This window comes from Lutjanus erythropterus, chromosome 3, assembly GCF_056507025.1.
Source record: "Lutjanus erythropterus isolate fLutEry1 chromosome 3, fLutEry1.hap2, whole genome shotgun sequence".
NCBI classification, from domain to species: Eukaryota; Metazoa; Chordata; class Actinopteri; order Lutjaniformes; family Lutjanidae; genus Lutjanus; species Lutjanus erythropterus.
Window position 1 is genome coordinate 12,936,931 of NC_139319.1, and position 19,722 is coordinate 12,956,652.

The 19,722-nt window shown below is 37.4% G+C and overlaps 2 protein-coding genes across 3 annotated transcripts in view; both read left to right on the forward strand.

The window, feature by feature from the left end:
* Positions 1-436: 436 nt before the first annotated feature.
* On the forward strand, positions 437-9,647 carry casp3a (caspase 3, apoptosis-related cysteine peptidase a). Its single transcript, XM_084715073.1, has 6 exons — positions 437-640; positions 1,874-2,016; positions 6,930-7,058; positions 7,197-7,372; positions 8,206-8,317; positions 8,418-9,647. The coding sequence occupies exons 1-6, from the start codon at positions 576-578 to the stop codon at positions 8,645-8,647; spliced, it is 855 nt and encodes a 284-aa protein (XP_084571199.1). The 5' UTR covers positions 437-575; the 3' UTR covers positions 8,648-9,647.
* Positions 9,648-12,973: 3,326 nt separating this feature from the next.
* Positions 12,974-19,722, forward strand: part of stox2a (storkhead box 2a) — a 32,922-nt gene continuing 26,173 nt past the window's right edge. For both annotated transcript variants that reach the window (XM_084715074.1, XM_084715076.1), the window contains exon 1: positions 12,974-13,817. In XM_084715074.1, the coding sequence (XP_084571200.1) occupies positions 13,463-13,817 (355 nt within the window). In that variant the 5' untranslated portion in view covers positions 12,974-13,462. The remainder of the gene's footprint in view (positions 13,818-19,722) is intronic.

The following is a 19,722-nucleotide window of genomic DNA, read 5'->3' on the forward strand; positions in this document are numbered from 1 at the left end:
TCTTAACCAAAAGCACGATCGTTCCCTAATCCCGACGAAGTTTTTTCTGACGCTAATCCTATCTAAATTGTTGCCACATTGTAAAACATAATCATTTTACGATGGGTGCCAACGAAGAAACAACGCTTACAAATCTCGCGGGAGTTTCGAAAAACAAGGGTTCCCTTCCAGACACGACCCAAGTAGTTGAGGGGGGCGGGGGGTCCTCAAGATTGGGGGTGAGCGCGGGGTAGAGGGATCAGAGGAAGGTTTATTTTGTGTAACTGAATAAATATGATATGAAATTCAAAATAATTCCCCGATTTCCCGTTTTTGTCTGGTCAGTGTTTTTTAAAACCTATCTACTGCCCTCATCAGTGGAGGTTGTGTGACTCGCCCCTCACGCCAGACGGGAGGTGTGGGAGTATAAAACGAGCGCCTGTCTGCGTGACATCAGCATCTTTGTTTACTAGCCAGTCAGAATACATCTCTGTGCATTGGCAGTCAGATTTTATTGTCTGTAGGGTGTGTTCTTCATCATACAGAGTGTGAAATTTCCCTGTGTTCTTAGCGGTTCATTTCCGTAATTATCAGATATGTCGGCTAACGGATCTGGACCTGGACAGGACTTCACAGATGCGAGGAGAGGCGATGGACAAGAGTGAGTCACGATGAATTTAGCTGTTTAGCCATCTTTAGCCACAGCAGCTCATTGTTATACAGACAGTGGTGATGAGGAAGCTATTTGTTTTCGTTAATGTCCTACATCACTGCCTGTTACTAGCATATTATCTATGACATATTAGCTGTTGTTAGTGTTTCTGTAAAATATTTTAGTTTTGAGTTACATATGTCACATATATAACCGGCCTGTTACTGCTCAAATGCTGTCCACGTCGTGCGTTATATATACCGCGTTGTTTGAAAAGACGTGGAGAGTAAGTATATTTACTCAAGTACTGTACTTAAGTACAAATTTGTGATACTTGAGTATTTCTGGTTTGTATCACTTTATACTACTACTCCACTACACATCAGACTTAAATATCGTAGCTCAGTTACATTCTCCAGATTACAATTTTTTTCATACCCTGCCTGTCCAGTTAAAACTATATATTTTTTACTTATTTTCTAGTTTCTTATAATTGCTCCATACTTTTATTTTTTTTTTCTATTGTTGAATGGGAGCATCTATAATGTGACTAATGTATGAATTTAAAATGATTGTGATAAACTGACGGGTGATGTGTTTTCGTGTGCACGCACACACACGTATAAATATGTATACATGTATACAGCACTGATGTGTATATTTACTTGTAATTGTATGTTTGATACTTAAGACCATTTAATATCAGAGTTTTACTCGAGTACCATTGGTATCAGGGCTGTTTATTGGCAAGAATCTGACGATATGTTATGTATCATGATACAGGGGTTACTTCAATATATTGCAATATATGTGAATACTGTAAGCAAGGTATTGCCACTTTTTCAAATCTAATTTTAGAAAAACTGGCATAGTATAAAGAATACACCACCATATGTATAATATTTCAGTTTAAAAAGTCCACATTTTTGGTCAATCAGAACAGTGAAGATGTTAACAACACTGTTGTCTAGCATTCAGTGATTTAAACACAACACAAAATTAACCATTGCCACAAATCTTTGCTTATATAACAGTATCACAATACAGTGTTTTGAAAATCAATACAGTATCACAAAATATAATATTGCAATATGTGATATTTTTGATATTATCTTACACTCTTAATTAGTATTAGGGGTGTAAGAAAATATTTTAGCAGAATATCTTTCACTCAGACCTTTGGATACTTTTTACAACACTGCACTTGAATAATTAATCGTGTTATGGTTTGTTGTCCCTCAGGTCATCAGGGTTGTCTTTGCCTGCTTCTGCCCCCATGGAGGTGGATGCCAAGCCCGGCTCCCGCAGCTTCAGATACAGTCTGAATTTCCCCAGCATCGGCCAGTGCATCATCATCAACAACAAGAACTTTGACAGAAGAACAGGTAGCTATTTTTGGTCTTTCGGGCAGGGCGGGGGTCTGTTTATTTTCAGATCATGAAACATTTTCAAAATGAAACTGCTGTGAGTACATGTCAGCACTATTTGGTACAGAACCAGGTTGGATTTTAATCTTCTATGTTTTATGTTGTGTTGAAACCATAGAACAGGTAATTATTAGTTAATAATGTTAAGAAATGAATATTACGTATCTGATGGTAACATTTTAGTGGGTTTCTCCTCTCTGTATATTTGTGTGTGACTCTAGTCAGACAAAAGAACTCGCCAGTAACTTGACAGTTACAAGGTAATGAAAATATTTACTCAGTCATAGGTTATTAGTTAGTTTTATTCACAAAACAGTTAAAATAGAAGTACAATCATATAAGACATAATAGAGGTGTGAAATGGGACACTCCAATAGGCTGTCAGCAGACACTTAGCAAATAGTACTTAAAATTTGTTTACCATTAACAGGTTGCCCAGTTATGAAAAAGTGCATGAATTATACAGTGACATTTACTACCTACAAAGTACTTAAGACTAACCACAGACCCTAAGAAAAAAAATCCTAAACCTAAAGACATTTTTTCATCAAATATGTAAGATACAATAAATAGGAAGTGTGAGCAGTGAAGGAAAAGTCACACTGGCTGGGACTTAAAAAAAAGTGTGATTTTGAAATGCGTAGTTAATCTAGACTGAGCTAACAAGTTAGTCCAAGGTTAATGGGTCAGGTGGCTCAAGTGTAAACTGTTAAAATTTTAATTAGAGGTTAGCTGGCTGTAAAAGTGCCTGTAGTGCTACTGCAGTAGTGCATCCAGTTCCCAGTTGTGTTGGTTTACACAAGCTTCTCCAGTTGGTCCCTCAGTTACGATAGATCAGTTTGTTGTAAGGATAAGTCTTGCAGGAAGCTGGCAGAGGGGACTCCTTCCAGGGGCCTTGCTTGTAAAACTGCCTATAATTTTGAGCTGATGTCATTTTAGTGTAGTTTTAGGTTTGGGAGTTGCACCAACATGTTGTATACAGCAGGATTGATGATAAATAGCCTGGTGTTGTGTTAATACTTTTTATTCAGAAACAAAAATCTTGGCCTGAGAGAGCTGCGGCTGCCTTTTTGTGGAGGTAACAGTAATGTGACACAGCGGGTCAGTCATTTCGTATCCACTTCTGAGCTGAGCACCTCCGGCCCACATGTGCGCACATAATCCAAAACAGTACATGATTCATTCCAAAGGTTTATTGTTATGAATCAAAAAACAAGAGGGTCACACGTAGAGGTAATATGAAAACGTTTTTACCTTTTTGGGCATCCGGCACACACTGACAAAGCCTCAAAATGTTTTGCATGTTAAATAAAAGCTTGTGAAATCATATCACCTCTGAGTTTGACCCTCTTTTTTGATTCATGGATATATATACAACTAGAATAATGCAAAGGAGGGCCAGAACGCACTGGCAAAACTGCAGATAAAGGTTTATTGTCAAAAATTGTGATTGTGACTGACAACCTCAGAGCAGACAAAGCCTCGGGGACCCCCTGTGATTTTTGCCGCCGCCCTTAGGGGGGCCCAGACCCCAAGTTGGGAACCAGTGCGCTCAGGGACACAGTTTACACTTGTTGCTGTGGACACCATTTAACTGCATCCCATGCCACTTAATTAGATGTTCAGGTTAACGCTGAAGTCCACATGTTGACTTTAGAGAGAATGAGAACAACCAGGCAGCTGTTACTAGGGTTGCAGGGGTATGAGATTTTCATGGTATGATAACTGTCCCAGAAAATATTGCAGTATACAGTGTTGGGGGTGGGAATCTCTCTGTACCTCACAATTTCATTTCCATTCCAATTCAGAGGGCTACAGTGCGATTATAAAATGATTATCGATGCATCAGACTTTTAAGCTTTTAAGCCAGGGTTGGATTCTGTCCATCTGTAGTTGCTTACGCTCAGCTATCCTCACCAAAACTCAGGCAGTAGCCCAGTTTAGAACATAAACATGACACACATGTTAAATCCAATCACCATTGGATCACCATCAATTATTGATTGTTATGCATCAGTTTGTTATCTTTCAAAAGAGAATTACGATGTATCTTTTGATACATGTACGATGTATATTATTTCCTCTACCCCTACACTGTATTACACAATTATTATTAATAATATCAGCATCAATTTCCCTTTTTTTTATAACATACTTTATTATAGTGGAAATGTCCAGTCCAGTACTTCCATTTTTTAATTTTTAACAAATCACAATGGAAAAGAAAAAACAAACAAAAAGCCTGTTCATATCAGCATCACTGACCTGAAAATGGAAGTTGCTGGTTTTTTGGCGAATGCATGATTTATTATAATTGTGCAAAATATTATGTCCTGACATCATTAAACTTGATATAAAGTTAATTTTTTAAGGCATATTTATCCCTAAAAAACAAAGTATGTTCTCAGAAACATAATCCCTTTCAATCATCACTTATGACCTACTAGTGTGTGGTGGTGGCTGTATCTGCAGAGACCTGCCCTCTGCCTGTATTTCTCATTATTTTGCTGCGCTCAGGACGCATTACCAACCCATACCATTTGTATGTGACATCCTGGAATTGAGACACAACAATAAACTGTCTTTCTGGTCCGTTTCCAAACAGCTCGGACAAACACTACCTTTAATAACACTATTATGGTAGAATTCAATACCGTAGATGAGCAAATGTATATGGCATCATAACTGTTAGTTTGAATGCCTTAGTATACCGCTGCAAGCCCAGGCTGAACTAATCCTTTACTATGCATCCATGCATTTTATAACACAAGATAATTTAATAACTCTCAGCGCTGCAAACTTCAGGAAGTTCAGGTACCCGCATGACTGTCAGAATGATTTGGCATGCATCACATGAATACCCTTGGTTTGATTAGTTCCTCTTCTAAGTTTGTTGTGGACCATGGAGAACTCAGTGTATCAGAATGTTCAATCTGTACGTTCATTTAATGGCCAAGTCACTTGGGTATTCAGGTAGTCCTTTAGAGTGGCAAGATACAGAAAAACAGCCATTACAGCTTTTGTCACGTGTGTCCTTTGGGTGTTCGGATCTTTTTGTGAAGCATGGCCATGTCTGCCCCTTCAGAATCTATAGGGGAATGTTTATCCAGCGCTTGTCTCTCTGAGGACATAAAGGTCTGATGTCTACAATAGCTGGAGATGTATAAAACCTTGAGTCGACCTTACTCCTTGCCTACCCTTTGGGGACATAGTGCAACAATAAAAGCCTGAAAAGCTGAAGAGCAGTGTCTGCCATTATTGAAAGAGTCTCTATTATCTGGCAGAGTAGACCTTGGATATGAATGCAGGCAAATAGAGCTTTAGTCTGAGGTTACTGTATGATGGTCTTATTTTGCTGTCAGACATGTATTTTAAAAACCCGTCTAGCAGGACTAACTGAGTACACATGACTGCCTGGTCTACAAACAGCATAATGTTCCTTGAGCAAGTGCTGTACATCATATGAGTGGGGGTAAACATCAGTGGTTAAGCCTGTTTGTCCAAGTTCAAATTTATAGTTTCCAGCTGTTCAACCATGAAAAGATTTCCACTATGGAAGATATGTGCACGCTTAGATGTAACGTGGAAATTCCCCACCTAAGTTTCTAAGAAAATTGCAGCGTTTTGTGCAAGAGTTAATAGCTAGTTGTGGTCCACAGCCTGACAGACAGTGGCTGCGTGGCTAAATAGTGTAACCTAAGCAATCACTAAGGAGGAAACTTACCAGCGAATGGTAATCAGTCATCATTCATTTTATTATTTTGCACCTGTGTGGGTGTTTCAGCTTTTTCTGGCTGATTAGTTTGAAGACATGTGGAAGATATGTGGAACTTAGGTTAGGTTAGTAATCAGACGTCATTTGCTAATAAGAATGGATGCACTCTGAAACCTCACCATCACGGTGGCGGTGTGTGCAGGATGGGTGGGGTTTTCACTTCAGTTCAGCACAGAAAATGTTACATGTTGTTTTATTCCATCCTGAATCTATGGCACTGTGCAGCACATAAACAAAATAAATGCATACCATCGCTGTCATAAAGAATACAGACCAATAAATACATTTTTCAGGTGTCTTGTTAAAACTAAATCCAAATCGAAGAAGTGTTATAGTGTCTTTGCCAAAACTTACAAGCTGTAAAAACACCTGCTGCTGTTTGATTATCAGCTGACAGAGATTCACCATCATACCTCCTGCGTCATAGGCCACGATCTGGTTTCTCTGGCTTTGCTGCCATGTAAAAAAAAAAAGACAAACAAACAAAAAAAAAAAACGGCACACCGCCAAATTGTGTGCAGCCAATGACAACAGTGTGATTTGCCCTTAAGCAATATTTTTTTCCCAGCATGACAAAGGCATGACCCATCCTGCAGAGAAGCAGAGGAGAGGGTCAGATGTCAATGAAGCACTGTCCATGTACGCCCGCCTAGTCACAAGAATTAAAACCTCCTGTGTGGGGAGTCAGCAGATTTTTTTTGTTTTGTTTTGTTTTTTTTTTTTGTTTTTTTTTTGTATATTAAGAACTTGTACAGCTGTTGGTGCAGAAAACATTATTGATCACTGTCTGGTTTTGCTGAAAGCCAAAGCTCAGACAGGAAAATAAAGATTGAACTGAACTGAGGTCTCAAACGAGCACTTAAATCATTTTTTATATGTATCTTTGGTACTTTTGATGCCATAATCAACAGATATTGTATTGTTTTAAACGTGTGTTATTGAAAAAGTATCATAGAATCTATACTTCTCACAACCGTAGGGGTTACCGTGTGTGTGCAGATCCTTTCTTTAAAAAAATAGTTCCACAAAAACTTGCCTTTTCATTGTGTCCTTCAAGTAACCAGAACATATTTCTTTCCCTTTTTGTTTTTTAAAGGCATGAATCAGCGAAATGGAACAGATGTAGATGCAGCCAATGCGATGGAAGTGTTCACTAAGTTGGGTTATAAAGTGAAGGTTTACAATGACCAGACAGTCGAGCAGTTGAAAAAGGTTTTAATTTCTGGTAAGTGTGATGCAGAATTCATACAAAACCACCCACACATTAATACTAAGGCTCCAACATATGGACTATTTTCACCTGCCGTCTTTTCAAAAATGTACAAAAATATATTAAAGTCTTTATGTTTCCTTTTTTTTCCAGTGTCAAAGGAAGATCACAGCTGCTCAGCCTCGTTCGTCTGTGTATTATTGAGTCATGGAGATGATGGTGTGTTCTTTGGTACAGATGGCTCAATAGAGCTCAAGTACCTAACATCACTCTTTCGAGGAGATCGCTGCAGATCACTGGTGGGAAAGCCCAAACTCTTCTTCATCCAGGTATCATAAGAGTTTGTCTTTTTCTTCTTTCCGCACTAACTTACCTCAAGTTGTGCTTAAAGGGGTAGAGTGGTTGTATGAGGTACTTATCAATAGTCAGTGTATTACCCACGGTAGGTGGCGGTCGGCGCGCCCCCTGTGTAGAGAAGCAAAGAGGAGTACCATCACAGAAGCTTAAGCAGTGTGGTGTTATTGACAAAACATATCCGAGCCACTTTAAAAAGGTCCACCTAAAAAACAAAAAATCAATATCAGTCTAATTGTACACTATATTTTCACCTCTTCGGGCTTTTCAGACAGGATACCGCAGATATTTAAGCCAAATATCGTTCTTTCCAAATCAACCAAATTTCAAACAAACTTCATGGGAGAAGTCCTTTTTGGGGGGGGGGGTGACTCCAACAACTGTCCCTTTTAAAACACCAAAGTCACACAATAATACAAACTAACTAACAGATGCAGGCAGCAGTTGACTAGCAGCTCGTGCCCTGTGATGTAAAATGACTGTTTTTCTTAAGGAGTCTGGTTGGTTTAGAGAGAGTCAGAGAGAGAGAGCAGTCAAGATATTCTAAATATAGTATACACTTGAAGTTTGTTAGGTGGCTAAAATATGTTTTGCTGCTGAATCTGTACATTGCTTAGTTGCCTACACAGGTACTCCTGCTTCTTCACCATACTGAGGGTGTACTGACATCTACTGTAGGTAATACACTGACTATGGATAAGTGCCTCATACAAGCTCACTTAAAAAGATCCTGTCTAGCTATCAAACTATCATTTCTAGTCTTTAACTTGTGACCACATTCTGTTTTGTTTGTGTTCTCATTGAGCAGGCCTGCAGAGGCACTGATCTGGATGCAGGCATTGAAACAGACAGTCCAGATGAAGGCACTACAAAGATCCCAGTGGAGGCCGACTTCCTCTATGCTTTCTCGACAGCCCCAGGTTAACACTCCTACACGTAAACACGTTATTATTATTATCATATTATATTTTAATTTGTTGTATTGACATACCCTTTATTCTATCACTCATTTGTCTACAGGATACTACTCATGGAGGAACACTATGACCGGCTCCTGGTTCATCCAGGCGCTGTGTGACATGATCAGCATGTACGGAAAAGAATTGGAGCTCCAGCACATCATGACACGAGTGAACCACAAGGTGGCAGTAGAGTTTGAGTCTGTCTCCAGTTCACCAGGCTTTCATGCAAAGAAACAGATCCCATGCATTGTGTCAATGCTGACCAAAGAGATGTATTTTTCTCATTGATGTTGTCTGAAGACTTCAGCACCACAAGTCTGCATCTGCAGAAAAACGCTGTGTGTTTGGGAGCTGTTTTAGTTTACACTTTTCTGACCGTAAATCTCTTGAAACCTCAGCTTACATATTTCTGGGAGAGTAGGTGTGAAGTTCACATTTCACAAGCTTTGCATTTCAAGGGTCTTTCTCTGTGGAGTACAGTTCTGAAATATAAGGCATTAAATTTTTAATCCCTGCAGGAAAATCATTTTGTGTTCTCTTTTAAACAAAAACAATCATGACTCTAAAGATAAAATGAAATTGATCTTGTAATTCCATGCCACCGGTACATGCCTCTTCACTGTTTACGCTGTACACATTTCAGGGAAAAATATTAAGAGCCAGTTTGATAGAAAGTTTGACTTGTTTAATTATGAAACCATAGATGTGCCTCCTGCACACCAGCATCAACATTTTTATGAGTCAGCTGTTTCTTTTAACTTTAGTGTCAAAGCAAGGGATCATGTGTGTCATTTCTGTGCCTACTTTTTTTTTTTTTTTAAATTTGCTTGTCTTTTTGTTTTGTTGAGTCAGTGATGTAACTTCTGACATGAGGTTTGCACAAACAAAATAATTCACTGGATTAGCGCCTGATGAGATGTGTGAAGCCTAAATCAATGTATCATTATTAAACTCAGAAGGTACATTAAAAGTTAATGTTATGTAGCAAATTCAGGAGCATCCAGTAAGCTACCGTTTATTTTGTTTGTTTTAAAGCACAGAATTTTTTTTTATGTATATGTTTTTCATTTTCCTTTTTTTCTAAATATGGATTTCTTACAGTGAACTGTTGTCTGTCAATTAGTGGGTGTGAGGGTTCATAGCATGCATGAGTAAAGCCCGCCCACTTGCACGATGCTGTTATATGAGGCACGTTTTATGAGTCAGTCATACTTGAACACGGCTTTACACTTCATGTTTTTGCAGTGGCTCGTGTATTTCTTGTGGTTTTAAAGATAAAATGGCCACATTTCACTTTGATTTGTTCTCCTTAAAAGAGTCATTTCCAAAAGATTGTTGTGCAACTGAGTCAGACTTTTATACATAACATGATCAGCATTGAGTGAATAACAGACCAAGCACAATTTGATTGTGTACTAAGCCAGGTCCTGATCATTTGTGATATGCAATATTTACAGCAAATATATATGAGCTGAAATCACTTTTACTGTTAAAATATTTCACTGATGTTTGACAATCTGGTTTTTCAGTCACATCAGTATACAATGTTTTGCTAAGAACATCACTTTTGGGCTTTTTTGTGGTTTCACTATTTTGTAAGCATTCTACTGTGAGGTTGGTGTAAAATAAAGACCACTTTTCATTGGTTTGTGTTGTAAAACTGATTTTGTTTTGTTTCTTACAGTGTAACAGTATTGAAGATCAACAACATCCACAGATCATTTACTGAAGTGCTCACATTCCCATGAAGTCTTGCCAGCTTAGTTAACATCTCACAAGAGTTAACCTCTACAAACACAGTAAGAGTTTACTTGTGTACACTTTCTTGAGTGTAAACAGGCAGGATTACTCCAGATTTGGCATGCCTGGAGGTGAGAAGAACTGGGCCACCAGATCCCGAGGCTCTGCGCCAAATAAAACTGGGCCTCAGATTCCTTCGCTGCCAACACAGACGCACTTTACCTAAAGTACCGCTCGCAAACAACAAGCCACTTATACAACTTGTTGGATGCACTGAATACAAAGGCTTACAGACGACACCTGACAACAACACCTACATATGCCACACCTTTAAATCAGATGTCGATTTAACAAGTTGCACCTGAATATTGCTACCTGAGGCTACTACTTTACATATACATTTAAATATTAATTATAAAATGGTAATCAGACAAGGTCTAGTTTTGTCCAGCTGACAGTCCAAAACCCCAAAATATTAAGTTTATTATAATGTAAGATCAAGAAAAACAGCAAATTCCCTGATTAACAACCTCCATTTTTGCAAAAAAAAAAAAAAAAAAAATTAAAAATACCTGTTAGACCTAAAAGACTTGAATATATATATATCTGCAGATTACTTTTCTGGTGATCAATGAATTGTAACTCCACAAACAATCCAGGAACTCTTCAGTAAGGGTACAAGTCCTTTACTTAAGTAGCCTAATGCTTAACTAATGAGGATTTAATGGATGAGTAAAGAATCTTAGTTAAGGAATGTTAATTCACAGTTACTTCATACATTAGCTGATATACAACAAGTTAACTGGATTCTAGTTGCATTGAAGTTTGTTCATGTGATTGTATTTATGCTTATTATATATGTTTGCATCTGACAATCAATATGATTAAAAACAAAGCTTCATATTTCTATAAGAGTAGGTTCTGTTCTGTTTCCAGAGAGGCTGAGTGAATATATGGATCTGAAATAAACTTTTATGTAACTGGAATCCAGCTAAATCAATCGCATATCATTTAATGTATGAAGTATTTGTGAATTAACATTCCTTAACTGTGGGAACTAATCACATGAGGTCATAGTGACTCGATCATTTGTTAATGGTGAGCAACAGAAAATCATTATACATCCTGCATTAACTCATGCATTAGTTCAGCATTACTTAAGTATGTTATTTGTGCCCTTATTGTAAAGTCTTACCATCAATAAATTAATATTAATATGGGGTTGCTCTATAAACTACATATTAATTGAGCCGTTCAGTTCAAAGTGCTCATGAGCACACAGAATTAATTATCTTTAAACACCTTTATGTCCCTTGTCTTCCATCAATAGATTCCATCCTGTATGTCCAGTGGTACTGTAATAAATATTACCATGTAAAAGTAGTTAACTTTGTGAAACTTATTTGATGGTGTTGATTTATCTCTGGTAATTTTTGAGGCTGTGTTTTGTGGTCTTTTATTGGATTCAGAAGACAATATGTTTGCTCCTCCATAACTATTTATGAGGTGGCTTCTGGGACTGATGTTGATATCAGCCAATATTGTTTGTTTAGATATATTTATATTATCCAAAATTACATCACTGCAATAACATAGTAAACTTTCACAGGTATTATAAATAATAATTATAAATTACTATAAAAAATACAAGTAGAACAATTTGAATTAGGAAATAAAATATACACAAAATGTTACCTATTAAACAATAAACAAATAAATAAATAATATCATATGATATATACACTGATACCAATATAGACAGATATTAGCTGGAGACAGTTTCAACACTTTTTGCATTTCTTTCAGTCACGCACAGGCTGTTTGGACTAAAACAAGAAAATCTTTATATATTAAACTTACATGTATCTGCAAATTAGCCATAACATTTAAATACAATTACACATGACATATCATTTACAATTTGCAACATTTTAAAAATGCACAAAATTTAATTTTTTGTCACACACCAGTGTGTGAACTATTTTTATGCAACTTTTTCCCCCTCACAATGACTTGTGTATGTTAAACAATACTGTTGTGTGCTTAGCCACATAAAAAATCCGCTGAAAACCAAGTAAGTCTTGATTAATTCACACAAAAGGCTAATACATGAAAAAAAAAAACTTACAGACCTCCAAAACATGTTTTATTTAATTTAATTTAATTTAATTTAATTTTATTTTATTTTATTTTAACTAAAGGCAGCAGCAGATGTTGGATGTGTCTTCAGTCTTCCTGTTAGGGGAAAGGGTCTAACTGAGCATGTGCAGTATTAGTATCATCACTCTAGCATGTTTCTTATTGGAAAAAATATGACTATTTGCAACATCCTCCTGTTGTAACCATCCTCAGTCTACCCACTTACACAGAAACAAGACAGGACACAGGACAATGAAATTGGACAATTAAAGGTAAGGACATTTTTTTTTTTTAAAAAAAGGGTAAAAGTTAATGAAATATTGAGACAGTATGGACAAGACTGTTAAGTATATATAAAGTGAAAAAATAAGCGGTATATATATATATATATATATATATATATATATATATATATATATATATATATATATATATATATATATATGTTGGTCACTTTACATTATCCTGCTTCTTACATGGCTGTGTACCAAAAATATATATTTTGGCACAAAACAATAAAATGATTTTAGTTATTTAACAACGATTTTATTGTTTCCATGATCAGAACTGTGTCCATAGCAACGGCTTGCTCTTCACAGCAACGGTCTGTTACACAGAAATAACAGTCCATAGAATGCTGTCATCGACCAATCAGAACTGAGTACTTAACAAAGCCACACAGTAAATGTGTTTTAAACAATCACCAATGACCGACGACGTCGTGGAGCCAAACTTCTAAACTTCTCCTGCTGTTTTGAATTATACATTTAGTCAGCTGTTGTGGGGAATAATTCGTCTTGATCACAATAAGATGATCAAGACTATCATCAGTTTCTAGAGTCTGATTTTGGCGGAAAGTAGGAGTTTACGAGTAGCACCTGAACGCAGCACGAGTCCTCGCCTCTTTTGTCGCTGGAAACAGGCCCTGTTAATACTCTTTGACAGTTGGGTAAGTTGGCTGCGTTGTGCTCCGTGTCAGGTTGCTGATTTCCCTCATTTTACATGGAGCACCTGCACTTTTCCAGCAGACCGGACCAGCTCAGCGTCTTTTCTTTTTCACCCTGCTGTCCTTTTCTTCAGCATGTCTAAACCACTTTGGATTATGGGGCAGTTTTTGGACAGAAACTTCTCACTGCGCGATCCAAACAGTGTCGCACAGTTAATTAAGCAGTAGTTTTCTTTGATTTTCCACGTGGAGCGGCGTTTACTCTGTCTGAAGCAGGCATGGAGAAGTTTCGTCAGGTGGCTCCGCACTCTCTGGCTCTGGTGCTGTCGCAGGTTTGCACAGAGGGAGATAAAGAAGAGGAGGGTCGCCCTTCATCACCCCCGGCCGCCGTGCTCTCAGTCAAGTTACAGCATCACACCGGCTACGACGTGTTCGCCAACTTCAAAGCCGTAAACATGCAGCATTTCTGGAACAAGGCGCTGACTCTCGCCCTGTCCGAGATCTTCTTCCTCGGCTGGATAGATGAGCGAGTGCTGCTGATTCAGGGCAAAGAAGTTCATCTGCAGGTCCTCAGGAACGGATGGACCAGACGGACCCTGAAACCACCACAGGGCTTTGACATACAGTGCATAGGTGGGTTTGCTGTGTCAGAAACACATATACATATGTAACCATGTCATTACACTTAGCCATGTAAAGTAGGGCTCGATCAATATGTTTGTTTGTTTTTTTGTAAGGCCGATACCGATCATTAGTCATCAAGAAGACTGATTACCGATATTTGGAACCAATGTACATTTGCAATGAAAGTGAAAATCTTCAATTCACCATCTCTGCTACTTCATGCTAGGGTTAGACTAATACTGAACTTTGATATCAATATTATGGAGTAAGAAAATCTGATATCAATATATCACCCGATATTCTTTATACTGATTATGATATACAGAATATATATGCAGGAACAATTTTTTTTTGCAATTATCCCTCAAATGTGATTATCAAACAGTTATGTAAATGAGACAAGATGCAATTTACATTCAAATTTAACAATAAAATGTTATTGTCCAAAATGACATAAAGGGCGCTGAAAGTGTAAACTTTCACTGGTATTTTTAATGGTCAGATATGTTAGCTTAATGTGCTAGGCGCTTTTATTTTGAAAAGAAAAGCAAATTTTAGATAGTTCATAGATACTGCTGGGGACCTGTAAATCTTAAGTTAGGTAATAATAGCAAAATGCTAATTACTAGCAAGCTAACTTACATCAATCATTAGTTAGCTAGCGAGCAACCATTTTTGCTAACGTTTGCTAGCTTGTAAGCTAGTGTTTTCCTAACATTTGCTGAGTTAAGATGTGACCCTATATGAATTTGATCAACTGTTACTACAGAGCAAAATGGAGCAACACTGTGCGTGCATATATTAAACCCTAATTAAGAAAAGGGACAACATATATGCCGATACAGATATAGGTTGATATAGCTGTGATAGGCCAAGGTTGGGCTGATGATATCAGTTGGGTGATATATCCCTCGGGCTCTACTTCTTATAATTCCAATAAACTCCGTCTTGGAGGCAAATATTATACTTTTTATTCAATTAGGCTGCATTTATTTGATAACTTTAGTTAGTTACTTTGCAGATTCAGATTATTAATCCAAATTATAAATTACCTATTATGAATAGTTATGATGCATTATTATAGATTTAGCTACAGCATTTTAAGTAGCCTAATTAACAGTCAGATTGTGTTTGCTGGCAGGAAATAGAGTGAGACCATTGAATAGACTTCAGACGGAAAGAGGTGGCTGCATCAGAGCCAGAGCAGTGCTGTTGTCTATTAATTTATTTATCAGCAATCAGATTGAAAAAAAAAAAATCTCATTATTGTAAAATGCTGGATACCAGAGCCGATAATTGGTTGACCATAAATGTAAAGTTGCACAGACAGTTCGACATTTCAGTTGCTGTCATTCATGTTTTCTCCTGTCTTTGCTTGGGGAAATTTGGCTCGCAGCATGGCCCAAAACATGCTCATCAAAGTTGATTCATCCACCAAATATGAAAGAAATATCATTCAGAAAAAGCAGCAGTAAACATAAGCTTTTACACAAGTGTTAAAGTAAGTATAACATGCAGTGGCAATAACGTGTAATTAAATCAGGGAAATCTTGCCCTCCAACCACACAGTCTGTCAGAATGATTTGATTACATGACATAAATTAAATTATTTAAACTCTGAATTCCTGTGGGCCATATTTACCTGCATGCCTCTTACAGGATCTCCCCTTATATTGCGTATGTCTGACCAGAGCTTTAGACTTGAGACTTGGACTCGAATCAGACTTAAGTCACAAGAACATGGATTTGACTTCTCTCAGACGTCACATACTTGAGATCTAACTACAGAAAGATTTGAGCTTGCATGAGACTTGATCACAGAGACATGTAAACCTCAAGTTTTTATGCTTGAATATATAACAATTTTTAAAAATAAATAAAACAACAACAGGGAGGCCTTGTATTGCTGCACACCTGGATTCAGGTATTATGCAACTTACTACTTCAATGAACAGCCAAACAAACTGAAGTCAGAGACTAACTCCTTCTACTTACTGTTTAAAAGTGATATTTGTGAAAGTTTTAATTAATTTAATTAAGGTGTTTGTGATGACTGAATTCCTTTTTGTTCTTCTGTGTTTCTTGAGAATGAGTACTTGGCAGAGTTATATTCCGATAAGACTTTCAACTCGACTTGGACTTTAACACCAGAGACTCATGACTTCACTTGGACTTGAGATATTTGAATTGAAAATACTTGATATCTTTCCCCAAGGATTCCTGAATCAGCCAAAGTTAACGCTATTCATTCTCAGCAATTTGACACTTAATTCCCCAGATCCCCTTTGTTTGAACCAATCTGACAGCATGTAATCAAGTTGCAGGAGAGAACCATGAAGAACTGACATTACGCCACTGAGCTGCAGTTAGGAAAAGATGACACAAAGGATAATTTAGTTTGCGTAAGAAAAACAAAAAAAATTAAATGCAGTATGCAAAACGTGTGGGTCAAAAATCATAGATGAAGACACAACAACTTCCAACTTCATTTGAAGTTATACAAAGAACGGTAGGTCAAGATTCTGATGTTAAAATGGCATTACATTTGGTAAAGAGCGTATTATACCTTGTGTAGGACTCAAAACTCAAAGTTTAGGACTTTGAATTTGACTCCAGACTTGCCTGTCTTGACTTGGGACTTATTTGTGACTGGCAAAACTATGACTTTGTCCCACCTCTAGGTCTTTTTTAAATAAGACTTCCTTAGCAAAATAACTAAAACTAAGTGAACTATCTGAATATTTAAGGAAAATGTTCACATGATGTGTCGTTTGTCAGCAGCACTCATACGTACGCACTCATAAGACCTGCATGAGCTTTGGAGCTTACTTATTAAGACTTGTGACTTGACTTAGATATGTCCTTAGTGACTTGAGACTTGTCTTGAGATTTGGTTTGTCTTTACTTCACCAGAATTTGCATGTGGAAAATAAAATCTGCCAACTAGGCCTGATATGTTATCATCTTATCATATAATATGACCTCAGTAATTGTTACTGAAATCAGTATTACCTGTTGTATTTACATGCGTGTTGGTTTACATAAGAATGCCATGTTACCAATATTGCAGCCAACATGATGCCAGAATAAACAGCAGGGTTTTCTCTACTGTTATAAGACAGTGCAGTGCCTAAGCATTTTTCCACAGCGCCTACGATGAACAAAAAGAAAACTACGCTTGCACAAAAAAGTTCATTTAAAAATGTTCATAAAAGTTCACTGTTCATTCAAAGGGTGTATTTGCATTATTATACTATTAGATTATCATGTAATCAGTGGCTTAAAATGGCCTTGAAATGACAATAATATCATTGATCACAATTTTTTCTGAGACAATATGTCACCCAACACCAGTGGTAATCACGTGTGGAAAAACACAGTCTATATACTCTACAAGAGGGCTAAATCTGGTTTGACAAGACTTGAGATGCGGACTTTTTCTCGATTGACTCAAGACTTTGGACGTGCCCCAACATAGGGCTGGACAGTTAATTGCAATATTATCAAAACTGCAACATGGCCAAGTGCAATAAACAAACTGCAGGAAAAACGTGTGAGAAAACAGCATTGTAACGAGGTACTGTAGTGCTGCAGAGATGCATGCAACATGTTTGTTTGGTACAGACCCCGACAAATATCACATCGTCATGAATATAATTTTTTTTTTTTTCAGTAGAAATTAAAATTGTGATATAAAAATGATCAGTCCCACTAAGAAAATCATGTATCACAATTGAAATTTCAGTCAAAATATTTGCAATATGACTTTTTTACCATATCGTGCAGCCCTACCCAAGATGTGGGTCCCAAAAGGACTTGAATGCCGGTATCATTTCCCTGGAGAAGTTTCGATCCTATTTGGTACTTAGTTGAAGTACCAAAGTAGTTAATTTGAACCGATACCTTAAAGATATTGAGTAGCAATATCCAGCCCTAGTGTTTGTTGTATGTTGTCATAGTAAGACTGTTATGTTTGATCATCTCAATACCTTTCTGACAGATTTACCTGTGGTTTGTGCCTCTTCAAAGCTCGGCTGGTTGTTTCAGCACATCCCTTTAATAGGTGGCAAGTAATGCTGATTGGCATGACCCTTCGTTTTTTGTAATCATGAGTTAAAATAGTTCTCCCTGCGGTTTTTATATGATATTGTCTCCTCCCTCTGTGAGTCAGGGGCAACAGTTCATCTCTCGGGTTCAAAGAAACCAGTCGAAGCTCGTCTGATGAGAGGAGTTTAGGCAGCATCTCACCTTATAACCTCAGCTGATTCATATCATTCAGATAGAAGGGAAAGGACACAGGCCCAGTTCTACTCCAGTTCAACATTCCCACACTCGCACTCATCTTCTCCTGACAAGGCTGTAATTCATGTATGTGCTGGGACAGGTTTGTGCAATTTGAGGTATTGTCAGCAAGTCTAACCGCTACACCCTTCATACTGCCCTCACAAGTTTCCCCTATCTGAGAGTGTGTGTGTCTGCATGTGTGTGTGTGTGTGTCAATGAGAGAGGCGTGCAGCATATCATAGATCACCTTATTTATGTCTCTTTCACAACAGAGCCTCAGTCTAGATCATCAATTCCGTCAGTGAGCAACATCAAAACAGAAGAAGTTATGGAGCCGGAGGAGGGCTGATGAAGAAGATTTAGTGAGGCTTTAAATCTTCAATATTTGTTTTTTTGACATATTGATTGCCATTTAATGCTGACAGACAGCTTTTACCTGAACAAAAGCACACATAGTATGATTAAAGCTTACTTGATGGATTAATTCTGCAGTTTGAAATAAAATTGTTGAGGTTTCAGTAGTGTTTTATAGTAGAGTATATATGCAGTATGTTTACAGCTGCACTAATCAATATTTTTATATTAACAACAGGTTAAATTAATTTGTATAATGTGAAAAGTATTGCTTGCAATGACAAGCCCACAGACAATTATCACCTAAATGTGCAACTGCCCACAGCTTTGTTTTGGTTCCCTCTCACCGTTCTCATTAAAGTGATAGTTCACCCAAAAATGAAAATTCTTTATCTACTTACTGTCAGGCTGATTGAGGGTCGAGTTTAGTTTTTTGGTCCACAAAACTGGACAAAAAAACTGCTGGAAACAGGAAACAGCATTGTAGTATCTCCCAAACAAACGTAAAAAAGAACCAAAAAATGCTACCATACGGCTCACGTGGTGTAATCCAAGTGTCCTAAAGCCCTGACATGCCAAGCTGACTAGAAAGACGTCATTTACACCATGTTTTTAGCCTAAACCTTCACTGTAGATCCTTAGCTTGGAGCCATGTTCATGTGCACACCATTGAAACTGAGTGTGTGTGGTGTGACAGTACACACGCGTTGTTGTTGTTTTTTTTTTCATTTATTTATTCTGTTTGAAAACTGGTCTTTTTTTTTTTTAACTCAAGCAGTGTTTTGTCAACTAAAAAAACTGAACCCGAACTTCATTCAGCATGAGGGTGAGTAGGTTATAATTTAATTGCTTATAAATTAATTGCTTAACTTAATGCATACATTGCTCTGAATCTGCTGGATGTTGTAAATTTGCCACTTGTTGCCAAAAACTCGTAATAAAGCTTGTGTGAATTGATCCAAGTGATAAATAAACTGTAACTGTAAAAGTATAACTTAGCACATTTGTCCCACAATTTAATGTGATAAAGGTCAAAATAGCAGTGTTGTTTACAATTAATAATAACCTCATTATCGATCACAAGGCGTGAAGCTTCCCAGGTGGTTGGTGTGACAGAATCTTGCTTTACTGATTTTGTTCACACTTAACGCTCTCATCAGTTTCAGCAGCAGGTCTGTGTCAGTAGATAACTGTTTGGTAACAGTTTGCTGGGGGAAACATTAGTGTGTATTGGTGTTTCAGTATCTGCACTTCTCACAGATATGCTTTCAACTCA

Excerpts from the sequence above, each read along its gene's own strand:
- casp3a (XM_084715073.1), top strand. The coding sequence starts at position 576 with ATGTCGGCTAACGGATCTGGACCTGGACAGGACTTCACAGATGCGAGG. Across the intron at positions 2,017-6,929 it reads GAACTTTGACAGAAGAACAG|GCATGAATCAGCGAAATGGA; the intron begins GTAGCTATTTTT and ends TGTTTTTTAAAG. Across the intron at positions 7,059-7,196 it reads GAAAAAGGTTTTAATTTCTG|TGTCAAAGGAAGATCACAGC; the intron begins GTAAGTGTGATG and ends TTTTTTTTCCAG.